At 57.3% G+C, this 21194-nt stretch overlaps 2 protein-coding genes and 5 pseudogenes across 2 annotated transcripts; all 7 read right to left on the bottom strand.

Moving 5' to 3' along the window:
- Positions 1-374: 374 nt before the first annotated feature.
- LOC136291593 (inositol 1,4,5-trisphosphate receptor-interacting protein-like 1) lies at positions 375-2015 on the bottom strand (annotated as a pseudogene).
- Positions 2016-3488: 1473 nt separating this feature from the next.
- On the bottom strand, positions 3489-5129 carry LOC136291592 (inositol 1,4,5-trisphosphate receptor-interacting protein-like 1; annotated as a pseudogene).
- Positions 5130-6600: 1471 nt separating this feature from the next.
- LOC136291591 (inositol 1,4,5-trisphosphate receptor-interacting protein-like 1) lies at positions 6601-8241 on the bottom strand. The gene has a single exon (XM_066186762.1). The coding sequence runs from the start codon at positions 8239-8241 to the stop codon at positions 6601-6603; it is 1641 nt and encodes a 546-aa protein (XP_066042859.1).
- Positions 8242-9712: 1471 nt separating this feature from the next.
- LOC136291590 (inositol 1,4,5-trisphosphate receptor-interacting protein-like 1) lies at positions 9713-11353 on the bottom strand (annotated as a pseudogene).
- A 1471-nt stretch (positions 11354-12824) lies between these two features.
- On the bottom strand, positions 12825-14464 carry LOC136291589 (inositol 1,4,5-trisphosphate receptor-interacting protein-like 1). The gene is given in 2 exon segments (XM_066186761.1): positions 12825-13465; positions 13468-14464. Coding segments are annotated over 2 exon segments (1638 nt in total).
- Positions 14465-15935: 1471 nt separating this feature from the next.
- On the bottom strand, positions 15936-17576 carry LOC136291588 (inositol 1,4,5-trisphosphate receptor-interacting protein-like 1; annotated as a pseudogene).
- Positions 17577-19038: 1462 nt separating this feature from the next.
- Positions 19039-20679, bottom strand: LOC136291587 (inositol 1,4,5-trisphosphate receptor-interacting protein-like 1; annotated as a pseudogene).
- Positions 20680-21194: the final 515 nt, after the last annotated feature.

The following is a 21194-nucleotide window of genomic DNA, read 5'->3' as shown; positions in this document are numbered from 1 at the left end:
TTTGTACCAGTCCCTACTCCCAGCCAGTCACAAATTCACTAGTGCAGCTCAGCAAGACTAGGACTCCGGTGGAGTTCAAGAAGAAACTTGCGCAAGCAAGATACAGTAAAAGTCCAGTTTATTGTAACAAATAACAAGAGAATTCAGGGTTACTAAAGGCACTAACTAAAAGGTCTCAATATATATTGTAAGAGCACTATTGGGGGGGGTTTAATAAATAAAATAAATGCATTATTTACCGGCTATTAACATATACAAGAGGTGCTAAAACTCCAGGAGGTTCATATATACAGGAAATGTGCTAACTATGGGACGTTACTCTATAGAGGCTCTGTCAGCAGGCTCCACAAGCACAGCTCTGGGCACCCTTTCGTTCAGAGCCTGTGGATCAGCAGTTGTTGGAATACATTCAGCAGAGAAATGTACTCCTGCACGGCGTTCAGGTGGGCATCCAGATCGCTGGCCAGGTGCTGAAGCAGGTTGGGCGGTTCAGCCACCCGCAGGTCTGAGGGCAGGCTGATCTCCAGAGGAAGCCTCTCGTTGCCGATCACAAAGTGGTTGAGGCGCTTTGTCTGCAGGGAGCCGTGGAGGAACTTCAAGATATCCAGCAGCCGCTGCCGGAAATCGCCCCTGCGCCACCGTGTCAGGGGGATGGTGGTCAGGAGGTGCATCAGCACCGTCTTCAAGGTGTAGCTGGAGAAACCCACACCCAGCAGGGAGCGGCTGAGCAGCTGCAGGCACTTGCAGTGCCAGCTGTCCTAGGGGGTCTGCCTGGCAATGTGCCGGAAGAATTTGGCCTCTGCCACGGCACAAGTCTCCAGCCACGTCGTGCTCGGCACGCCCGCTTCTGTCGGCTGGCTGCCCACAAAGACATCGGAGTCTCCTCGCCACACGCCAAAGACCACCTCAGCCGTGAAGCTTTCCTTGTCCTTGCTTAGCTGAAATTTACAGGAGCGGCTGCAGGGCTGCCACTTGAAACACCAGTGGCGGGACAGAGGCAAAAGCAGCCAGGCCAGTCTGACAAACCGACAGAACCAGTGGGCAGTTTTCTCCACATCGAGGTAGGAGCCAGTGCACAGGGTGTGCAGGAGGCTGGGCTTCTGTTTCCTTCTCAGCTCCTCCTCAGGGTGGTGGAGGAAACACAGCATGTCCTGCCCCAGCTGCTCCCTCGTGCAGGTGCACAGTAGCTCCACACGCACACGGAAGGTCCTCTGGGGCATCCCTGCGGTGTCCAGCTCCAGCTGGAATCTGTGTCCTGGAGGGGGACTCAGGGGCACAAGCACACGATAGACAGCACCTTCTGCCCGGGGACTCCAGCCTTCAAAGGCGCTGCCCACTCCGATGGCATCTTGTGGCACGGGGTAGAAACTGTTGGACAAGCCTTGTCCAAAGATGTGCGTCAGTTTGCCCATCAGGTAACTAATCATCGAGCAACCTCTCTCCAGGTCCACCTCAAGCAACGGGTTGAGCTCCTCTGAAAGGCTGTCAAAGTGACTTTTAACATTCTGCTTGTCATCTTCCTCCTTTGCATCCTGTTTGTCTTCTTCATGTCCAGCACCATTGATGTCCTCTCTTTTCTCATCATTGTTTACTTCTTCCTTTGCATCCACACAGCTGCCTGCTTCACATCCAGCGTTGTTCGATTCTTCCACATTTGACTCGTTGTATTGTATTTCTATCTCAGCAACAATGTCCTTGTTGCTGGAGCTCTCCTTCTGGCCGCTGTTGTTGGGATGGCGTCTCATTTTCTCAAGTCTGAAGCACAGCACCAGGAGAACGAGGAGGATTCCCAGAAGAGCCCAGAAGTTCCAGATGAGCAGGGCTCCCCAGGCACCATGGCTCTGCTCCAGGCTCTTCTGCTTCAGCGCCTGAATGAGCCGAGCCATCTCCTGGTCCATGTGCTCAGCCCGCTCCTGCATGCGCTCCCGTGTGGCCTCATCCAGCCCGTCCCCGGCCTGCCGCGGGCACTGGATGAGGCCTTGCAGCAGCAGGAGAAGGAACATAGTGGCCACCATGACCTCAGCAGGTGGCAAGGGCTTCACTGGGGATGGGAGGCAGTGCTAGGGGAAGGGGGGACAGGAGCCCCGGGGATGTGAGGGCAGCAGAGGGCCCGGGCAGCTGGCAGGCTGCCGAACCGGCCTCTGGATGCCCGCTGAGAAGCGGCTCCCCGGGGACTCGCCTTTGTGCCCTCCTTCAGTGCTCAGCACGACCTCCTGTCTGCGTGCACGCTGGCCGCTGGCCCGGGCTGCACTGGGGCAGCCTTTTAGCTGCTGCTTCTGTTTCTGGCTGCCCCCATTGTGACGCTGGCGCTGCCATGTCACAGCGGCAGAGAGCGGCCCGGCCAGCCCGGCCCTGCCCTCATCTCCACCTCAGCTCTGGGTGGGCTCTCCATGGCCCCGGGGACCAAACACCTGACACGCGCCAGGTGCCGGCCCGCGCCTCAACGGGCCAAAAACCACCCCCAGACAGAAGCCCCCAAACCCTTTTCAAATACGGAACTGGGGACATGGCCACAAAGGCTTTGTTTGTGAAATCTCCTGCTGTCAGATGACACAGGTTGCCTGGGTGCTGAGCTCCGTGCATGTGGGGCTGCTCTTGGCACCTAAGTGACACCCCTGAGTGCCTAGTGGTGAATAACCTGGTGCTGGCCTGGGTCTTCTCCATGGCAGGATCCCTGTTCCTGCAGTGCCACTGCGAGAGGACCTGGATTGCAAGCAGACACGTCCCCGGGGCAATGAGCAGGTGTGGGGGCTGGTTTCCAGTGGGCACCTGCCACAGCCCACAGAGCACCGCATTCTGCACGTCCAGCAAGTTCATTTGTGCAGTGCCAAAGCCCTGCCGAGTGTGTGGGATGAGCAGAATCTTCATTGTCTTGCCAGTGAACACAAGCAGGCGCAGCAGCAGTGCCTCTTGCTTGCTCCCTGCCCCTCCACAGCTGCCAGGGACTTTCAGAGCCCACGTGAATGGGCTGAGAGTGCAAGGGGAACACAAGCTGAAGATCATCTCTATAGCCACCGTGGTCTGCAGTGGCTGCTGCACCAGGGAGACCGTGGAGAGGAGCACTGCAGAGTGAGAACTGGTGTGCCTTTGCTCTGAAAGGCTTTTTATACCAGTCCCTACTCCCAGCCAGTCACAAATTCACTAGTGCAGCTCAGCAAGACTAGGACTCCGGTGGAGTTCAAGAAGAAACTTGCGCAAGCAAGATACAGTAAAAGTCCAGTTTATTGTAACAAATAACAAGAGAATTCAGGGTTACTAAAGGCACTAACTAAAGGGTCTCAATATATATCGTAAGAGCACTATTGGGGGGGGGGGGTTTAATAAATAAAATAAATGCATTATTTACCGGCTATTAACATGTAGAAGAGGTGCTAAAACTCCAGGAGGTTCATATATACGGGAAATGTGCTAACTATGGGACGGTACTCTATAGAGGCTCTGTCAGCAGGCTCCACAAGCACAGCTCTGGGCACCAGCAGCCCTTTCGTTCAGAGCCTGTGGATCAGCAGTTGTTGGAATACATTCAGCAGAGAAATGTACTCCTGCACGGCGTTCAGGTGGGCATCCAGGTCGCTGGCCAGGTGCTGAAGCAGGTTGGGCGGTTCAGCCACCCGCAGGTCTGAGGGCAGGCTGATCTCCAGAGGAAGCCTCTCGTTGCCGATCACAAAGTGGTTGAGGCGCTTTGTCTGCAGGGAGCCGTGGAGGAACTTCAAGATATCCAGCAGCCGCTGCCGGAAATCGCCCCTGCGCCACCGTGTCAGGGGGATGGTGGTCAGGAGGTGCATCAGCACCGTCTTCAAGGTGTAGCTGGAGAAACCCACACCCAGCAGGGAGCGGCTGAGCAGCTGCAGGCACTTGCAGTGCCAGCTGTCCTAGGGGGTCTGCCTGGCAATGTGCCGGAAGAATTTGGCCTCTGCCACGGCACAAGTCTCCAGCCACGTCGTGCTCGGCACGCCCGCTTCTGTCGGCTGGCTGCCCACAAAGACATCGGAGTCTCCTCGCCGCACGCCAAAGACCACCTCAGCCGTGAAGCTTTCCTTGTCCTTGCTTAGCTGAAATTTACAGGAGCGGCTGCAGGGCTGCCACTTGAAACACCAGTGGCGGGACAGAGGCAAAAGCAGCCAGGCCAGTCTGACAAACCGACAGAACCAGTGGGCAGTTTTCTCCACATCGAGGTAGGAGCCAGTGCACAGGGTGTGCAGGAGGCTGGGCTCCTGTTTCCTTCTCAGCTCCTCCTCAGGGTGGTGGAGGAAACACAGCATGTCCTGCCCCAGCTGCTCCCTCGTGCAGGTGCACAGTAGCTCCACACGCACACGGAAGGTCCTCTGGGGCATCCCTGCGGTGTCCAGCTCCAGCTGGAATCTGTGTCCTGGAGGGGGACTCAGGGGCACAAGCACACGATAGACAGCACCTTCTGCACGGGGACTCCAGCCTTCAAAGGCGCTGCCCACTCCGATGGCATCTTGTGGCACGGGGTAGAAACTGTTGGACAAGCCTTGTCCAAAGATGTGCGTCAGTTTGCCCATCAGGTAACTAATCATCGAGCAACCTCTCTCCAGGTCCACCTCAAGCAACGGGTTGAGCTCCTCTGAAAGGCTGTCAAAGTGACTTTTAACATTCTGCTTGTCATCTTCCTCCTTTGCATCCTGTTTGTCTTCTTCATGTCCAGCACCATTGATGTCCTCTCTTTTCTCATCATTGTTTACTTCTTCCTTTGCATCCACACAGCTGCCTGCTTCACATCCAGCGTTGTTCTCTTCTTCCACATTTGACTCGTTGTATTGTATTTCTTTCTCAGCAACAATGTCCTTGTTGCTGGAGCTCTCCTTCTGGCCGCTGTTGTTGGGATGGCGTCTCATTTTCTCAAGTCTGAAGCACAGCACCAGGAGAACGAGGAGGATTCCCAGAAGAGCCCAGAAGTGCCAGACGAGCAGGGCTCCCCAGGCACCATGGCTCTGCTCCAGGCTCTTCTGCTTCAGCTCCTGAATGAGCCGGGCCATCTCCTGGTCCATGTGCTCAGCCCGCTGCTGCATGCGCTCCCGTGTGGCCTCATCCAGCCCGTCCCTGGCCTGCCGCGGGCACTGGATGAGGCCTTGCAGCAGCAGGAGAAGGAACATAGTGGCCACCATGACCTCAGCAGGTGGCAAGGGCTTCACTGGGGATGGGAGGCAGTGCTAGGGGAAGGGGGGACAGGAGCCCCAGGGATGTGAGGGCAGCAGAGGGCCCGGGCAGCTGGCAGGCTGCCGAACCGGCCTCTGGATGCCCGCTGAGAAGCGGCTCCCCGGGGACTCGCCTTTGTGTCCTCCTTCAGTGCTCAGCACGACCTCCTGTCTGCGTGCACGCTGGCCGCTGGCCCGGGCTGCACTGGGGCAGCCTTTTAGCTGCTGCTTCTGTTTCTGGCTGCCCCCATTGTGACGCTGGCGCTGCCATGTCACAGCGGCAGAGAGCGGCCCGGCCAGCCCGGCCCTGCCCTCATCTCCACCTCAGCTCTGGGTGGGCTCTCCATGGCCCCGGGGACCAAACACCTGACACACGCCAGGTGCCGGCCCGCGCCTCAACGGGCCAAAAACCACCCCCAGACAGAAGCCCCCAAACCCTTTTCAAATACGGAACTGGGGACATGGCCACAAAGGCTTTGTTTGTGAAATCTCCTGCTGTCAGATGACACAGGTTGCCTGGGTGCTGAGCTCCGTGCATGTGGGGCTGCTCTTGGCACCTAAGTGACACCCCTGAGTGCCTAGTGGTGAATAACCTGGTGCTGGCCTGGGTCTTCTCCATGGCAGGATCCCTGTTCCTGCAGTGCCACTGCGAGAGGACCTGGATTGCAAGCAGACACGTCCCCGGGGCAATGAGCAGGTGTGGGGGCTGGTTTCCAGTGGGCACCTGCCACAGCCCACAGAGCACCGCATTCTGCACGTCCAGCAAGTGCATTTGTGCAGTGCCAAAGCCCTGCCAAGTGTGTGGGATGTGCAGAATCTTCATTGTCTCGCCAGTGAACACAAGCAGGCGCAGCAGCAGTGCCTCTTGCTTGCTCCCTGCCCCTCCACAGCTGCCAGGGACTTTCAGAGCCCACGTGAATGGGCTGAGAGTGCAAGGGGAACACAAGCTGAAGATCATCTCTATAGCCACCGTGGTCTGCAGTGGCTGCTGCACCAGGGAGACCGTGGAGAGGAGCACTGCAGAGTGAGAACTGGTGTGCCTTTGCTCTGAAAGGCTTTTTATACCAGTCCCTACTCCCAGCCAGTCACAAATTCACTAGTGCAGCTCAGCAAGACTAGGACTCCGGTGGAGTTCAAGAAGAAACTTGCGCAAGCAAGATACAGTAAAAGTCCAGTTTATTGTAACAAATAACAAGAGAATTCAGGGTTACTAAAGGCACTAACTAAAGGGTCTCAATATATATTGTAAGAGCACTATTGGGGAGGGGGTTTAATAAATACAATAAATGCATTATTTACAGGCTATTAACATGTACAAGAGGTGCTAAAACTCCAGGAGGTTCATATATACGGGAAATGTGCTAACTATGGGACGGTACTCTATAGAGGCTCTGTCAGCAGGCTCCACAAGCACAGCTCTGGGCACCAGCAGCCCTTTCGTTCAGTGCCTGTGGATCAGCAGTTGTTGGAATACATTCAGCAGAGAAATGTACTCCTGCACGGCGTTCAGGTGGGCATCCAGGTCGCTGGCCAGGTGCTGAAGCAGGTTGGGCGGTTCAGCCACCCGCAGGTCTGAGGGCAGGCTGATCTCCAGAGGAAGCCTCTCGTTGCCGATCACAAAGTGGTTGAGGCGCTTTGTCTGCAGGGAGCCGTGGAGGAACTTCAAGATATCCAGCAGCCGCTCCTGGAAATCGCCCCTGCGCCACCGTGTCAGGGGGATGGTGGTCAGGAGGTGCATCAGCACCGTCTTCAAGGTGTAGCTGGAGAAACCCACACCCAGCAGGGAGCGGCTGAGCAGCTGCAGGCACTTGCAGTGCCAGCTGTCCTGGGGGGCCTGCCTGGCAATGTGCCGGAAGAATTTGGCCTCTGCCACGGCACAAGTCTCCAGCCACGTCGTGCTCGGCACGCCCGCTTCTGTCGGCTGGCTGCCCACAAAGACATCGGAGTCTCCTCGCCGCACACCGAAGACCACTTCAGCCAGGAAGCTTTCCTTGTCCTTGATTAGCTGAAATTTACAGGAGCGGCTGCAGGGCTGCCACTTGAAATACCAGTGGCGGGACAGAGGCAAAGACAGCCAGGCCAGTCTGACAAACCGACAGAACCAGTGGGCAGTTTTCTCCACATCGAGGTAGGAGCCAGTGCACAGGGTGTGCAGGAGGCTGGGCTCCTGTTTCCTTCTCAGCTCCTCCTCAGGGTGGTGGAGGAAACACAGCATGTCCTGCCCCAGCTGCTCCCTCCTGCAGGTGCACAGTAGCTCCACACGCACACGGAAGGTCCTCTGGGGCATCCCTGCGGTGTCCAGCTCCAGCTGGAATCTGTGTCCTGGAGGGGGACTCAGGGGCACAAGCACACGATAGACAGCACCTTCTGCCCGGGGACTCCAGCCTTCAAAGGCGCTGCCCACTCCGATGGCATCTTGTGGCACGGGGTAGAAACTGTCGGACGAGCCTTGTCCAAAGATGTGCGTCAGTTTGCCCATCAGGTAACTAATCATCGAGCAACCTCTCTCCAGGTCCACCTCAAGCAACGGGTTGAGCTCCTCTGAAAGGCTGTCAAAGTGACTTTTAACATTCTGCTTGTCATCTTCCTCATTTGCATCCTGTTTGTCTTCTTCATGTCCAGCACCATTGATGTCCTCTCTTTTCTCATCATTGTTTACTTCTTCCTTTGCATCCACACAGCTGCCTGCTTCACATCCAGCGTTGTTCTCTTCTTCCACATTTGACTCGTTGTATTGTATTTCTATCTCAGCAACAATGTCCTTGTTGCTGGAGCTCTCCTTCTGGCCGCTGTTGTTGGGATGGCGTCTCATTTTCTCAAGTCTGAAGCACAGCACCAGGAGAACGAGGAGGATTCCCAGAAGAGCCCAGAAGTTCCAGATGAGCAGGGCTCCCCAGGCACCATGGCTCTGCTCCAGGCTCTTCTGCTCCAGCTCCTGAATGAGCCGAGCCATCTCCTGGTCCATGTGCTCAGCCTGCTGCTGCATGCGCTCCCGTGTGGCCTCATCCAGCCCGTTCCCGGCCTGCCGCGGGCACTGGATGAGGCCTTGCAGCAGCAGGAGAAGGAACGTAGTGGCCACCATGGCCTCAGCAGGTGGCAAGGCCTTCACTGGGGATGGGAGGCAGTGCTAGGGGAAGGGGGGACAGGAGCCCCGGGGATGTGAGGGCAGCAGAGGGCCCGGGCAGCTGGCAGGCTGCCGAACCGGCCTCTGGATGCCCGCTGAGAAGCGGCTCCCCGGGGACTCGCCTTTGTGCCCTCCTTCAGTGCTCAGCACGACCTCCTGTCTGCGTGCACGCTGGCCGCTGGCCCGGGCTGCACTGGGGCAGCCTTTGGGCTGCTGCTTCTGTTTCTGGCTGCCCCCATTGTGACGCTGGCGCTGCCATGTCACAGCGGCAGAGAGCGGCCCGGCCAGCCCGGCCCCGCCCTCATCTCCACCTCAGCTCTGGGTGGGCTCTCCATGGCCCCGGGGACCAAACACCTGACACACGCCAGGTGCCGGCCCGCGGCTCAACGGGCCAAAAACCACCCCCAGACAGAAGCCCCCAAACCCTTTTCAAATACGGAACTGGGGACATGGCCACAAAGGCTTTGTTTGTGAAATCTCCTGCTGTCAGATGACACAGGTTGCCTGGGTGCTGAGCTCCGTGCATGTGGGGCTGCTCTTGGCACCTAAGTGACACCCCTGAGTGCCTAGTGGTGAATAACCTGGTGCTGGCCTGGGTCTTCTCCATGGCAGGATCCCTGTTCCTGCAGTGCCACTGCGAGAGGACCTGGATTGCAAGCAGACACGTCCCCGGGGCAATGAGCAGGTGTGGGGGCTGGTTTCCAGTGGGCACCTGCCACAGCCCACAGAGCACCGCATTCTGCACGTCCAGCAAGTGCATTTGTGCGGTGCCAAAGCCCTGCCGAGTGTGTGGGATGTGCAGAATCTTCATTGTCTCGCCAGTGAACACAAGCAGGCGCAGCAGCAGTGCCTCTTGCTTGCTCCCTGCCCCTCCACAGCTGCCAGGGACTTTCAGAGCCCACGTGAATGGGCTGAGAGTGCAAGGGGAACACAAGCTGAAGATCATCTCTATAGCCACCGTGGTCTGCAGTGGCTGCTGCACCAGGGTGACCGTGGAGAGGAGCACTGCAGAGTGAGAACTGGTGTGCCTTTGCTCTGAAAGGCTTTTTATACCAGTCCCTACTCCCAGCCAGTCACAAATTCACTAGTGCAGCTCAGCAAGACTAGGACTCCGGTGGAGTTCAAGAAGAAACTTGCGCAAGCAAGATACAGTAAAAGTCCAGTTTATTGTAACAAATAACAAGAGAATTCAGGGTTACTAAAGGCACTAACTAAAGGGTCTCAATATATATCGTAAGAGCACTATTGGGGAGGGGGTTTAATAAATAAAATAAATGCATTATTTACCGGCTATTAACATGTACAAGAGGTGCTAAAACTCCAGGAGGTTCATATATACGGGAAATGTGCTAACTATGGGACGTTACTCTATAGAGGCTCTGTCAGCAGGCTCCACAAGCACAGCTCTGGGCACCAGCAGCCCTTTCGTTCAGAGCCTGTGGATCAGCAGTTGTTGGAATACATTCAGCAGAGAAATGTACTCCTGCACGGCGTTCAGGTGGGCATCCAGATCGCTGGCCAGGTGCTGAAGCAGGTTGGGCGGTTCAGCCACCCGCAGGTCTGAGGGCAGGCTGATCTCCAGAGGAAGCCTCTCGTTGCCGATCACAAAGTGGTTGAGGCGCTTTGTCTGCAGGGAGCCGTGGAGGAACTTCAAGATATCCAGCAGCCGCTGCCGGAAATCGCCCCTGCGCCACCGTGTCAGGGGGATGGTGGTCAGGAGGTGCATCAGCACCGTCTTCAAGGTGTAGATGGAGAAACCCACACCCAGCAGGGAGCGGCTGAGCAGCTGCAGGCACTTGCAGTGCCAGCTGTCCTAGGGGGTCTGCCTGGCAATGTGCCGGAAGAATTTGGCCTCTGCCACGGCACAAGTCTCCCGCCACGTCGTGCTCGGCACGCCCGCTTCTGTCGGCTGGCTGCCCACAAAGACATCGGAGTCTCCTCGCCACACGCCAAAGACCACCTCAGCCGTGAAGCTTTCCTTGTCCTTGCTTAGCTGAAATTTACAGGAGCGGCTGCAGGGCTGCCACTTGAAACACCAGTGGCGGGACAGAGGCAAAAGCAGCCAGGCCAGTCTGACAAACCGACAGAACCAGTGGGCAGTTTTCTCCACATCGAGGTAGGAGCCAGTGCACAGGGTGTGCAGGAGGCTGGGCTTCTGTTTCCTTCTCAGCTCCTCCTCAGGGTGGTGGAGGAAACACAGCATGTCCTGCCCCAGCTGCTCCCTCGTGCAGGTGCACAGTAGCTCCACACGCACACGGAAGGTCCTCTGGGGCATCCCTGCGGTGTCCAGCTCCAGCTGGAATCTGTGTCCTGGAGGGGGACTCAGGGGCACAAGCACACGATAGACAGCACCTTCTGCCCGGGGACTCCAGCCTTCAAAGGCGCTGCCCACTCCGATGGCATCTTGTGGCACGGGGTAGAAACTGTTGGACAAGCCTTGTCCAAAGATGTGCGTCAGTTTGCCCATCAGGTAACTAATCATCGAGCAACCTCTCTCCAGGTCCACCTCAAGCAACGGGTTGAGCTCCTCTGAAAGGCTGTCAAAGTGACTTTTAACATTCTGCTTGTCATCTTCCTCCTTTGCATCCTGTTTGTCTTCTTCATGTCCAGCACCATTGATGTCCTCTCTTTTCTCATCATTGTTTACTTCTTCCTTTGCATCCACACAGCTGCCTGCTTCACATCCAGCGTTGTTCTCTTCTTCCACATTTGACTCGTTGTATTGTATTTCTTTCTCAGCAACAATGTCCTTGTTGCTGGAGCTCTCCTTCTGGCCGCTGTTGTTGGGATGGCGTCTCATTTTCTCAAGTCTGAAGCACAGCACCAGGAGAACGAGGAGGATTCCCAGAAGAGCCCAGAAGTGCCAGACGAGCAGGGCTCCCCAGGCACCATGGCTCTGCTCCAGGCTCTTCTGCTTCAGCTCCTGAATGAGCCGGGCCATCTCCTGGTCCATGTGCTCAGCCCGCTGCTGCATGCGCTCCCGTGTGGCCTCATCCAGCCCGTCCCTGGCCTGCCGCGGGCACTGGATGAGGCCTTGCAGCAGCAGGAGAAGGAACATAGTGGCCACCATGACCTCAGCAGGTGGCAAGGGCTTCACTGGGGATGGGAGGCAGTGCTAGGGGAAGGGGGGACAGGAGCCCCAGGGATGTGAGGGCAGCAGAGGGCCCGGGCAGCTGGCAGGCTGCCGAACCGGCCTCTGGATGCCCGCTGAGAAGCGGCTCCCCGGGGACTCGCCTTTGTGTCCTCCTTCAGTGCTCAGCACGACCTCCTGTCTGCGTGCACGCTGGCCGCTGGCCCGGGCTGCACTGGGGCAGCCTTTTAGCTGCTGCTTCTGTTTCTGGCTGCCCCCATTGTGACGCTGGCGCTGCCATGTCACAGCGGCAGAGAGCGGCCCGGCCAGCCCGGCCCTGCCCTCATCTCCACCTCAGCTCTGGGTGGGCTCTCCATGGCCCCGGGGACCAAACACCTGACACACGCCAGGTGCCGGCCCGCGCCTCAACGGGCCAAAAACCACCCCCAGACAGAAGCCCCCAAACCCTTTTCAAATACGGAACTGGGGACATGGCCACAAAGGCTTTGTTTGTGAAATCTCCTGCTGTAAGATTACACAGGTTGCCTGGGTGCTGAGCTCCGTGCATGTGGGGCTGCTCTTGGCACCTAAGTGACACCCCTGAGTGCCTAGTGGTGAATAACCTGGTGCTGGCCTGGGTCTTCTCCATGGCAGGATCCCTGTTCCTGCAGTGCCACTGCGAGAGGACCTGGATTGCAAGCAGACACGTCCCCGGGGCAATGAGCAGGTGTGGGGGCTGGTTTCCAGTGGGCACCTGCCACAGCCCACAGAGCACCGCATTCTGCACGTCCAGCAAGTGCATTTGTGCAGTGCCAAAGCCCTGCCAAGTGTGTGGGATGTGCAGAATCTTCATTGTCTCGCCAGTGAACACAAGCAGGCGCAGCAGCAGTGCCTCTTGCTTGCTCCCTGCCCCTCCACAGCTGCCAGGGACTTTCAGAGCCCACGTGAATGGGCTGAGAGTGCAAGGGGAACACAAGCTGAAGATCATCTCTATAGCCACCGTGGTCTGCAGTGGCTGCTGCACCAGGGAGACCGTGGAGAGGAGCACTGCAGAGTGAGAACTGGTGTGCCTTTGCTCTGAAAGGCTTTTTATACCAGTCCCTACTCCCAGCCAGTCACAAATTCACTAGTGCAGCTCAGCAAGACTAGGACTCCGGTGGAGTTCAAGAAGAAACTTGCGCAAGCAAGATACAGTAAAAGTCCAGTTTATTGTAACAAATAACAAGAGAATTCAGGGTTACTAAAGGCACTAACTAAAGGGTCTCAATATATATTGTAAGAGCACTATTGGGGAGGGGGTTTAATAAATACAATAAATGCATTATTTACAGGCTATTAACATGTACAAGAGGTGCTAAAACTCCAGGAGGTTCATATATACGGGAAATGTGCTAACTATGGGACGGTACTCTATAGAGGCTCTGTCAGCAGGCTCCACAAGCACAGCTCTGGGCACCAGCAGCCCTTTCGTTCAGTGCCTGTGGATCAGCAGTTGTTGGAATACATTCAGCAGAGAAATGTACTCCTGCACGGCGTTCAGGTGGGCATCCAGGTCGCTGGCCAGGTGCTGAAGCAGGTTGGGCGGTTCAGCCACCCGCAGGTCTGAGGGCAGGCTGATCTCCAGAGGAAGCCTCTCGTTGCCGATCACAAAGTGGTTGAGGCGCTTTGTCTGCAGGGAGCCGTGGAGGAACTTCAAGATATCCAGCAGCCGCTCCTGGAAATCGCCCCTGCGCCACCGTGTCAGGGGGATGGTGGTCAGGAGGTGCATCAGCACCGTCTTCAAGGTGTAGCTGGAGAAACCCACACCCAGCAGGGAGCGGCTGAGCAGCTGCAGGCACTTGCAGTGCCAGCTGTCCTGGGGGGCCTGCCTGGCAATGTGCCGGAAGAATTTGGCCTCTGCCACGGCACAAGTCTCCAGCCACGTCGTGCTCGGCACGCCCGCTTCTGTCGGCTGGCTGCCCACAAAGACATCGGAGTCTCCTCGCCGCACACCGAAGACCACTTCAGCCAGGAAGCTTTCCTTGTCCTTGATTAGCTGAAATTTACAGGAGCGGCTGCAGGGCTGCCACTTGAAATACCAGTGGCGGGACAGAGGCAAAGACAGCAGGCCAGTCTGACAAACCGACAGAACCAGTGGGCAGTTTTCTCCACATCGAGGTAGGAGCCAGTGCACAGGGTGTGCAGGAGGCTGGGCTCCTGTTTCCTTCTCAGCTCCTCCTCAGGGTGGTGGAGGAAACACAGCATGTCCTGCCCCAGCTGCTCCCTCCTGCAGGTGCACAGTAGCTCCACACGCACACGGAAGGTCCTCTGGGGCATCCCTGCGGTGTCCAGCTCCAGCTGGAATCTGTGTCCTGGAGGGGGACTCAGGGGCACAAGCACACGATAGACAGCACCTTCTGCCCGGGGACTCCAGCCTTCAAAGGCGCTGCCCACTCCGATGGCATCTTGTGGCACGGGGTAGAAACTGTCGGACGAGCCTTGTCCAAAGATGTGCGTCAGTTTGCCCATCAGGTAACTAATCATCGAGCAACCTCTCTCCAGGTCCACCTCAAGCAACGGGTTGAGCTCCTCTGAAAGGCTGTCAAAGTGACTTTTAACATTCTGCTTGTCATCTTCCTCATTTGCATCCTGTTTGTCTTCTTCATGTCCAGCACCATTGATGTCCTCTCTTTTCTCATCATTGTTTACTTCTTCCTTTGCATCCACACAGCTGCCTGCTTCACATCCAGCGTTGTTCTCTTCTTCCACATTTGACTCGTTGTATTGTATTTCTATCTCAGCAACAATGTCCTTGTTGCTGGAGCTCTCCTTCTGGCCGCTGTTGTTGGGATGGCGTCTCATTTTCTCAAGTCTGAAGCACAGCACCAGGAGAACGAGGAGGATTCCCAGAAGAGCCCAGAAGTTCCAGATGAGCAGGGCTCCCCAGGCACCATGGCTCTGCTCCAGGCTCTTCTGCTCCAGCTCCTGAATGAGCCGAGCCATCTCCTGGTCCATGTGCTCAGCCTGCTGCTGCATGCGCTCCCGTGTGGCCTCATCCAGCCCGTTCCCGGCCTGCCGCGGGCACTGGATGAGGCCTTGCAGCAGCAGGAGAAGGAACGTAGTGGCCACCATGGCCTCAGCAGGTGGCAAGGCCTTCACTGGGGATGGGAGGCAGTGCTAGGGGAAGGGGGGACAGGAGCCCCGGGGATGTGAGGGCAGCAGAGGGCCCGGGCAGCTGGCAGGCTGCCGAACCGGCCTCTGGATGCCCGCTGAGAAGCGGCTCCCCGGGGACTCGCCTTTGTGCCCTCCTTCAGTGCTCAGCACGACCTCCTGTCTGCGTGCACGCTGGCCGCTGGCCCGGGCTGCACTGGGGCAGCCTTTGGGCTGCTGCTTCTGTTTCTGGCTGCCCCCATTGTGACGCTGGCGCTGCCATGTCACAGCGGCAGAGAGCGGCCCGGCCAGCCCGGCCCCGCCCTCATCTCCACCTCAGCTCTGGGTGGGCTCTCCATGGCCCCGGGGACCAAACACCTGACACACGCCAGGTGCCGGCCCGCGGCTCAACGGGCCAAAAACCACCCCCAGACAGAAGCCCCCAAACCCTTTTCAAATACGGAACTGGGGACATGGCCACAAAGGCTTTGTTTGTGAAATCTCCTGCTGTCAGATGACACAGGTTGCCTGGGTGCTGAGCTCCGTGCATGTGGGGCTGCTCTTGGCACCTAAGTGACACCCCTGAGTGCCTAGTGGTGAATAACCTGGTGCTGGCCTGGGTCTTCTCCATGGCAGGATCCCTGTTCCTGCAGTGCCACTGCGAGAGGACCTGGATTGCAAGCAGACACGTCCCCGGGGCAATGAGCAGGTGTGGGGGCTGGTTTCCAGTGGGCACCTGCCACAGCCCACAGAGCACCGCATTCTGCACGTCCAGCAAGTGCATTTGTGCGGTGCCAAAGCCCTGCCGAGTGTGTGGGATGTGCAGAATCTTCATTGTCTCGCCAGTGAACACAAGCAGGCGCAGCAGCAGTGCCTCTTGCTTGCTCCCTGCCCCTCCACAGCTGCCAGGGACTTTCAGAGCCCACGTGAATGGGCTGAGAGTGCAAGGGGAACACAAGCTGAAGATCATCTCTATAGCCACCGTGGTCTGCAGTGGCTGCTGCACCAGGGTGACCGTGGAGAGGAGCACTGCAGAGTGAGAACTGGTGTGCCTTTGCTCTGAAAGGCTTTTTATACCAGTCCCTACTCCCAGCCAGTCACAAATTCACTAGTGCAGCTCAGCAAGACTAGGACTCCGGTGGAGTTCAAGAAGAAACTTGCGCAAGCAAGATACAGTAAAAGTCCAGTTTATTGTAACAAATAACAAGAGAATTCAGGGTTACTAAAGGCACTAACTAAAGGGTCTCAATATATATCGTAAGAGCACTATTGGGGAGGGGGTTTAATAAATAAAATAAATGCATTATTTACCGGCTATTAACATGTACAAGAGGTGCTAAAACTCCAGGAGGTTCATATATACGGGAAATGTGCTAACTATGGGACGTTACTCTATAGAGGCTCTGTCAGCAGGCTCCACAAGCACAGCTCTGGGCACCAGCAGCCCTTTCGTTCAGAGCCTGTGGATCAGCAGTTGTTGGAATACATTCAGCAGAGAAATGTACTCCTGCACGGCGTTCAGGTGGGCATCCAGATCGCTGGCCAGGTGCTGAAGCAGGTTGGGCGGTTCAGCCACCCGCAGGTCTGAGGGCAGGCTGATCTCCAGAGGAAGCCTCTCGTTGCCGATCACAAAGTGGTTGAGGCGCTTTGTCTGCAGGGAGCCGTGGAGGAACTTCAAGATATCCAGCAGCCGCTGCCGGAAATCGCCCCTGCGCCACCGTGTCAGGGGGATGGTGGTCAGGAGGTGCATCAGCACCGTCTTCAAGGTGTAGATGGAGAAACCCACACCCAGCAGGGAGCGGCTGAGCAGCTGCAGGCACTTGCAGTGCCAGCTGTCCTAGGGGGTCTGCCTGGCAATGTGCCGGAAGAATTTGGCCTCTGCCACGGCACAAGTCTCCCGCCACGTCGTGCTCGGCACGCCCGCTTCTGTCGGCTGGCTGCCCACAAAGACATCGGAGTCTCCTCGCCACACGCCAAAGACCACCTCAGCCGTGAAGCTTTCCTTGTCCTTGCTTAGCTGAAATTTACAGGAGCGGCTGCAGGGCTGCCACTTGAAACACCAGTGGCGGGACAGAGGCAAAAGCAGCCAGGCCAGTCTGACAAACCGACAGAACCAGTGGGCAGTTTTCTCCACATCGAGGTAGGAGCCAGTGCACAGGGTGTGCAGGAGGCTGGGCTTCTGTTTCCTTCTCAGCTCCTCCTCAGGGTGGTGGAGGAAACACAGCATGTCCTGCCCCAGCTGCTCCCTCGTGCAGGTGCACAGTAGCTCCACACGCACACGGAAGGTCCTCTGGGGCATCCCTGCGGTGTCCAGCTCCAGCTGGAATCTGTGTCCTGGAGGGGGACTCAGGGGCACAAGCACACGATAGACAGCACCTTCTGCCCGGGGACTCCAGCCTTCAAAGGCGCTGCCCACTCCGATGGCATCTTGTGGCACGGGGTAGAAACTGTCGGACAAGCCTTGTCCAAAGATGTGCGTCAGTTTGCCCATCAGGTAACTAATCATCGAGCAACCTCTCTCCAGGTCCACCTCAAGCAACGGGTTGAGCTCCTCTGAAAGGCTGTCAAAGTGACTTTTAACATTCTGCTTGTCATCTTCCTCCTTTGCATCCTGTTTGTCTTCTTCATGTCCAGCACCATTGATGTCCTCTCTTTTCTCATCATTGTTTACTTCTTCCTTTGCATCCACACAGCTGCCTGCTTCACATCCAGCGTTGTTCTCTTCTTCCATATTTGACTCGTTGTATTGTATTTCTATCTCAGCAACAATGTCCTTGTTGCTGGAGCTCTCCTTCTGGCCGCTGTTGTTGGGATGGCGTCTCATTTTCTCAAGTCTGAAGCACAGCACCAGGAGAACGAGGAGGATCCCCAGAAGAGCCCAGAAGTGCCAGACGAGCAGGGCTCCCCAGGCACCATGGCTCTGCTCCAGGCTCTTCTGCTTCAGCTCCTGAATGAGCCGGGCCATCTCCTGGTCCATGTGCTCAGCCCGCTGCTGCATGCGCTCCCGTGTGGCCTCATCCAGCCCGTCCCTGGCCTGCCGCGGGCACTGGATGAGGCCTTGCAGCAGCAGGAGAAGGAACATAGTGGCCACCATGACCTCAGCAGGTGGCAAGGGCTTCACTGGGGATGGGAGGCAGTGCTAGGGGAAGGGGGGACAGGAGCCCCGGGGATGTGAGGGCAGCAGAGGGCCCGGGCAGCTGGCAGGCTGCCGAACCGGCCTCTGGATGCCCGCTGAGAAGCGGCTCCCCGGGGACTCGCCTTTGTGCCCTCCTTCAGTGCTCAGCACGACCTCCTGTCTGCGTGCACGCTGGCCGCTGGCCCGGGCTGCACTGGGGCAGCCTTTTAGCTGCTGCTTCTGTTTCTGGCTGCCCCCATTGTGACGCTGGCGCTGCCATGTCACAGCGGCAGAGAGCGGCCCGGCCAGCCCGGCCCTGCCCTCATCTCCACCTCAGCTCTGGGTGGGCTCTCCATGGCCCCGGGGACCAAACACCTGACACACGCCAGGTGCCGGCCCGCGGCTCAACGGGCCAAAAACCACCCCCAGGCAGAAGCCCCCAAACCCTTTTCAAATACGGAACTGGGGACATGGCCACAAAGGCTTTGTTTGTGAAATCTCCTGCTGTCAGATGACACAGGTTGCCTGGGTGCTGAGCTCCGTGCTTGTGGGGCTGCTTTTGGCACCTAAGTGACACCCCTGAGTGCCTAGTGGTGAATAACCTGGTGCTGGCCTGGGTCTTCTCCATGGCAGGATCCCTGTTCCTGCAGTGCCACTGCGAGAGGACCTGGATTGCAAGCAGACACGTCCCCGGGGCAATGAGCAGGTGTGGGGGCTGGTTTCCAGTGGGCACCTGCCACAGCCCACAGAGCACCGCATTCTGCACGTCCAGCAAGTGCATTTGTGCGGTGCCAAAGCCCTGCCAAGTGTGTGGGATGTGCAGAATCTTCATTGTCTCGCCAGTGAACACAAGCAGGCGCAGCAGCAGTGCCTCTTGCTTGCTCCCTGCCCCTCCACAGCTGCTAGGGACTTTCAGAGCCCACGTGAATGGGCTGAGAGTGCAAGGGGAACACAAGCTGAAGATCATCTCTATAGCCACCGTGGTCTGCAGTGGCTGCTGCACCAGGGAGACCGTGGAGAGGAGCACTGCAGAGTGAGAACTGGTGTGCCTTTGCTCAAAAAGGCTTTTTGTACCAGTCCCTACTCCCAGCCAGTCACAAATTCACTAGTGCAGCTCAGCAAGACTAGGACTCCGGTGGAGTTCAAGAAGAAACTTGCGCAAGCAAGATACAGTAAAAGTCCAGTTTATTGTAACAAATAACAAGAGAATTCAGGGTTACTAAAGGCACTAACTAAAAGGTCTCAATATATATTGTAAGAGCACTATTGGGGGGGGTTTAATAAATAAAATAAATGCATTATTTACCGGCTATTAACATATACAAGAGGTGCTAAAACTCCAGGAGGTTCATATATACAGGAAATGTGCTAACTATGGGACGTTACTCTATAGAGGCTCTGTCAGCAGGCTCCACAAGCACAGCTCTGGGCACCCTTTCGTTCAGAGCCTGTGGATCAGCAGTTGTTGGAATACATTCAGCAGAGAAATGTACTCCTGCACGGCGTTCAGGTGGGCATCCAGATCGCTGGCCAGGTGCTGAAGCAGGTTGGGCGGTTCAGCCACCCGCAGGTCTGAGGGCAGGCTGATCTCCAGAGGAAGCCTCTCGTTGCCGATCACAAAGTGGTTGAGGCGCTTTGTCTGCAGGGAGCCGTGGAGGAACTTCAAGATATCCAGCAGCCGCTGCCGGAAATCGCCCCTGCGCCACCGTGTCAGGGGGATGGTGGTCAGGAGGTGCATCAGCACCGTCTTCAAGGTGTAGCTGGAGAAACCCACACCCAGCAGGGAGCGGCTGAGCAGCTGCAGGCACTTGCAGTGCCAGCTGTCCTAGGGGGTCTGCCTGGCAATGTGCCGGAAGAATTTGGCCTCTGCCACGGCACAAGTCTCCAGCCACGTCGTGCTCGGCACGCCCGCTTCTGTCGGCTGGCTGCCCACAAAGACATCGGAGTCTCCTCGCCACACGCCAAAGACCACCTCAGCCGTGAAGCTTTCCTTGTCCTTGCTTAGCTGAAATTTACAGGAGCGGCTGCAGGGCTGCCACTTGAAACACCAGTGGCGGGACAGAGGCAAAAGCAGCCAGGCCAGTCTGACAAACCGACAGAACCAGTGGGCAGTTTTCTCCACATCGAGGTAGGAGCCAGTGCACAGGGTGTGCAGGAGGCTGGGCTTCTGTTTCCTTCTCAGCTCCTCCTCAGGGTGGTGGAGGAAACACAGCATGTCCTGCCCCAGCTGCTCCCTCGTGCAGGTGCACAGTAGCTCCACACGCACACGGAAGGTCCTCTGGGGCATCCCTGCGGTGTCCAGCTCCAGCTGGAATCTGTGTCCTGGAGGGGGACTCAGGGGCACAAGCACACGATAGACAGCACCTTCTGCCCGGGGACTCCAGCCTTCAAAGGCGCTGCCCACTCCGATGGCATCTTGTGGCACGGGGTAGAAACTGTTGGACAAGCCTTGTCCAAAGATGTGCGTCAGTTTGCCCATCAGGTAACTAATCATCGAGCAACCTCTCTCCAGGTCCACCTCAAGCAACGGGTTGAGCTCCTCTGAAAGGCTGTCAAAGTGACTTTTAACATTCTGCTTGTCATCTTCCTCCTTTGCATCCTGTTTGTCTTCTTCATGTCCAGCACCATTGATGTCCTCTCTTTTCTCATCATTGTTTACTTCTTCCTTTGCATCCACACAGCTGCCTGCTTCACATCCAGCGTTGTTCTCTTCTTCCATATTTGACTCGTTGTATTGTATTTCTATCTCAGCAACAATGTCCTTGTTGCTGGAGCTCTCCTTCTGGCCGCTGTTGTTGGGATGGCGTCTCATTTTCTCAAGTCTGAAGCACAGCACCAGGAGAACGAGGAGGATCCCCAGAAGAGCCCAGAAGTGCCAGACGAGCAGGGCTCCCCAGGCACCATGGCTCTGCTCCAGGCTCTTCTGCTTCAGCTCCTGAATGAGCCGGGCCATCTCCTGGTCCATGTGCTCAGCCCGCTGCTGCATGCGCTCCCGTGTGGCCTCATCCAGCCCGTCCCTGGCCTGCCGCGGGCACTGGATGAGGCCTTGCAGCAGCAGGAGAAGGAACATAGTGGCCACCATGACCTCAGCAGGTGGCAAGGGCTTCACTGGGGATGGGAGGCAGTGCTAGGGGAAGGGGGGACAGGAGCCCCGGGGATGTGAGGGCAGCAGAGGGCCCGGGCAGCTGGCAGGCTGCCGAACCGGCCTCTGGATGCCCGCTGAGAAGCGGCTCCCCGGGGACTCGCCTTTGTGCCCTCCTTCAGTGCTCAGCACGACCTCCTGTCTGCGTGCACGCTGGCCGCTGGCCCGGGCTGCACTGGGGCAGCCTTTTAGCTGCTGCTTCTGTTTCTGGCTGCCCCCATTGTGACGCTGGCGCTGCCATGTCACAGCGGCAGAGAGCGGCCCGGCCAGCCCGGCCCTGCCCTCATCTCCACCTCAGCTCTGGGTGGGCTCTCCATGGCCCCGGGGACCAAACACCTGACACACGCCAGGTGCCGGCCCGCGGCTCAACGGGCCAAAAACCACCCCCAGGCAGAAGCCCCCAAACCCTTTTCAAATACGGAACTGGGGACATGGCCACAAAGGCTTTGTTTGTG

This window comes from Chamaea fasciata, unplaced genomic scaffold (assembly GCF_029207755.1).
Source record: "Chamaea fasciata isolate MVZ Bird 193981 ecotype frontalis unplaced genomic scaffold, bChaFas1.0.hap1 SCAF_7, whole genome shotgun sequence".
NCBI classification, from domain to species: domain Eukaryota; kingdom Metazoa; phylum Chordata; class Aves; order Passeriformes; family Sylviidae; genus Chamaea; species Chamaea fasciata.
Note: the sequence above shows the minus strand (reverse complement) of the source record. Positions and strands in the feature narration are given on the sequence as shown.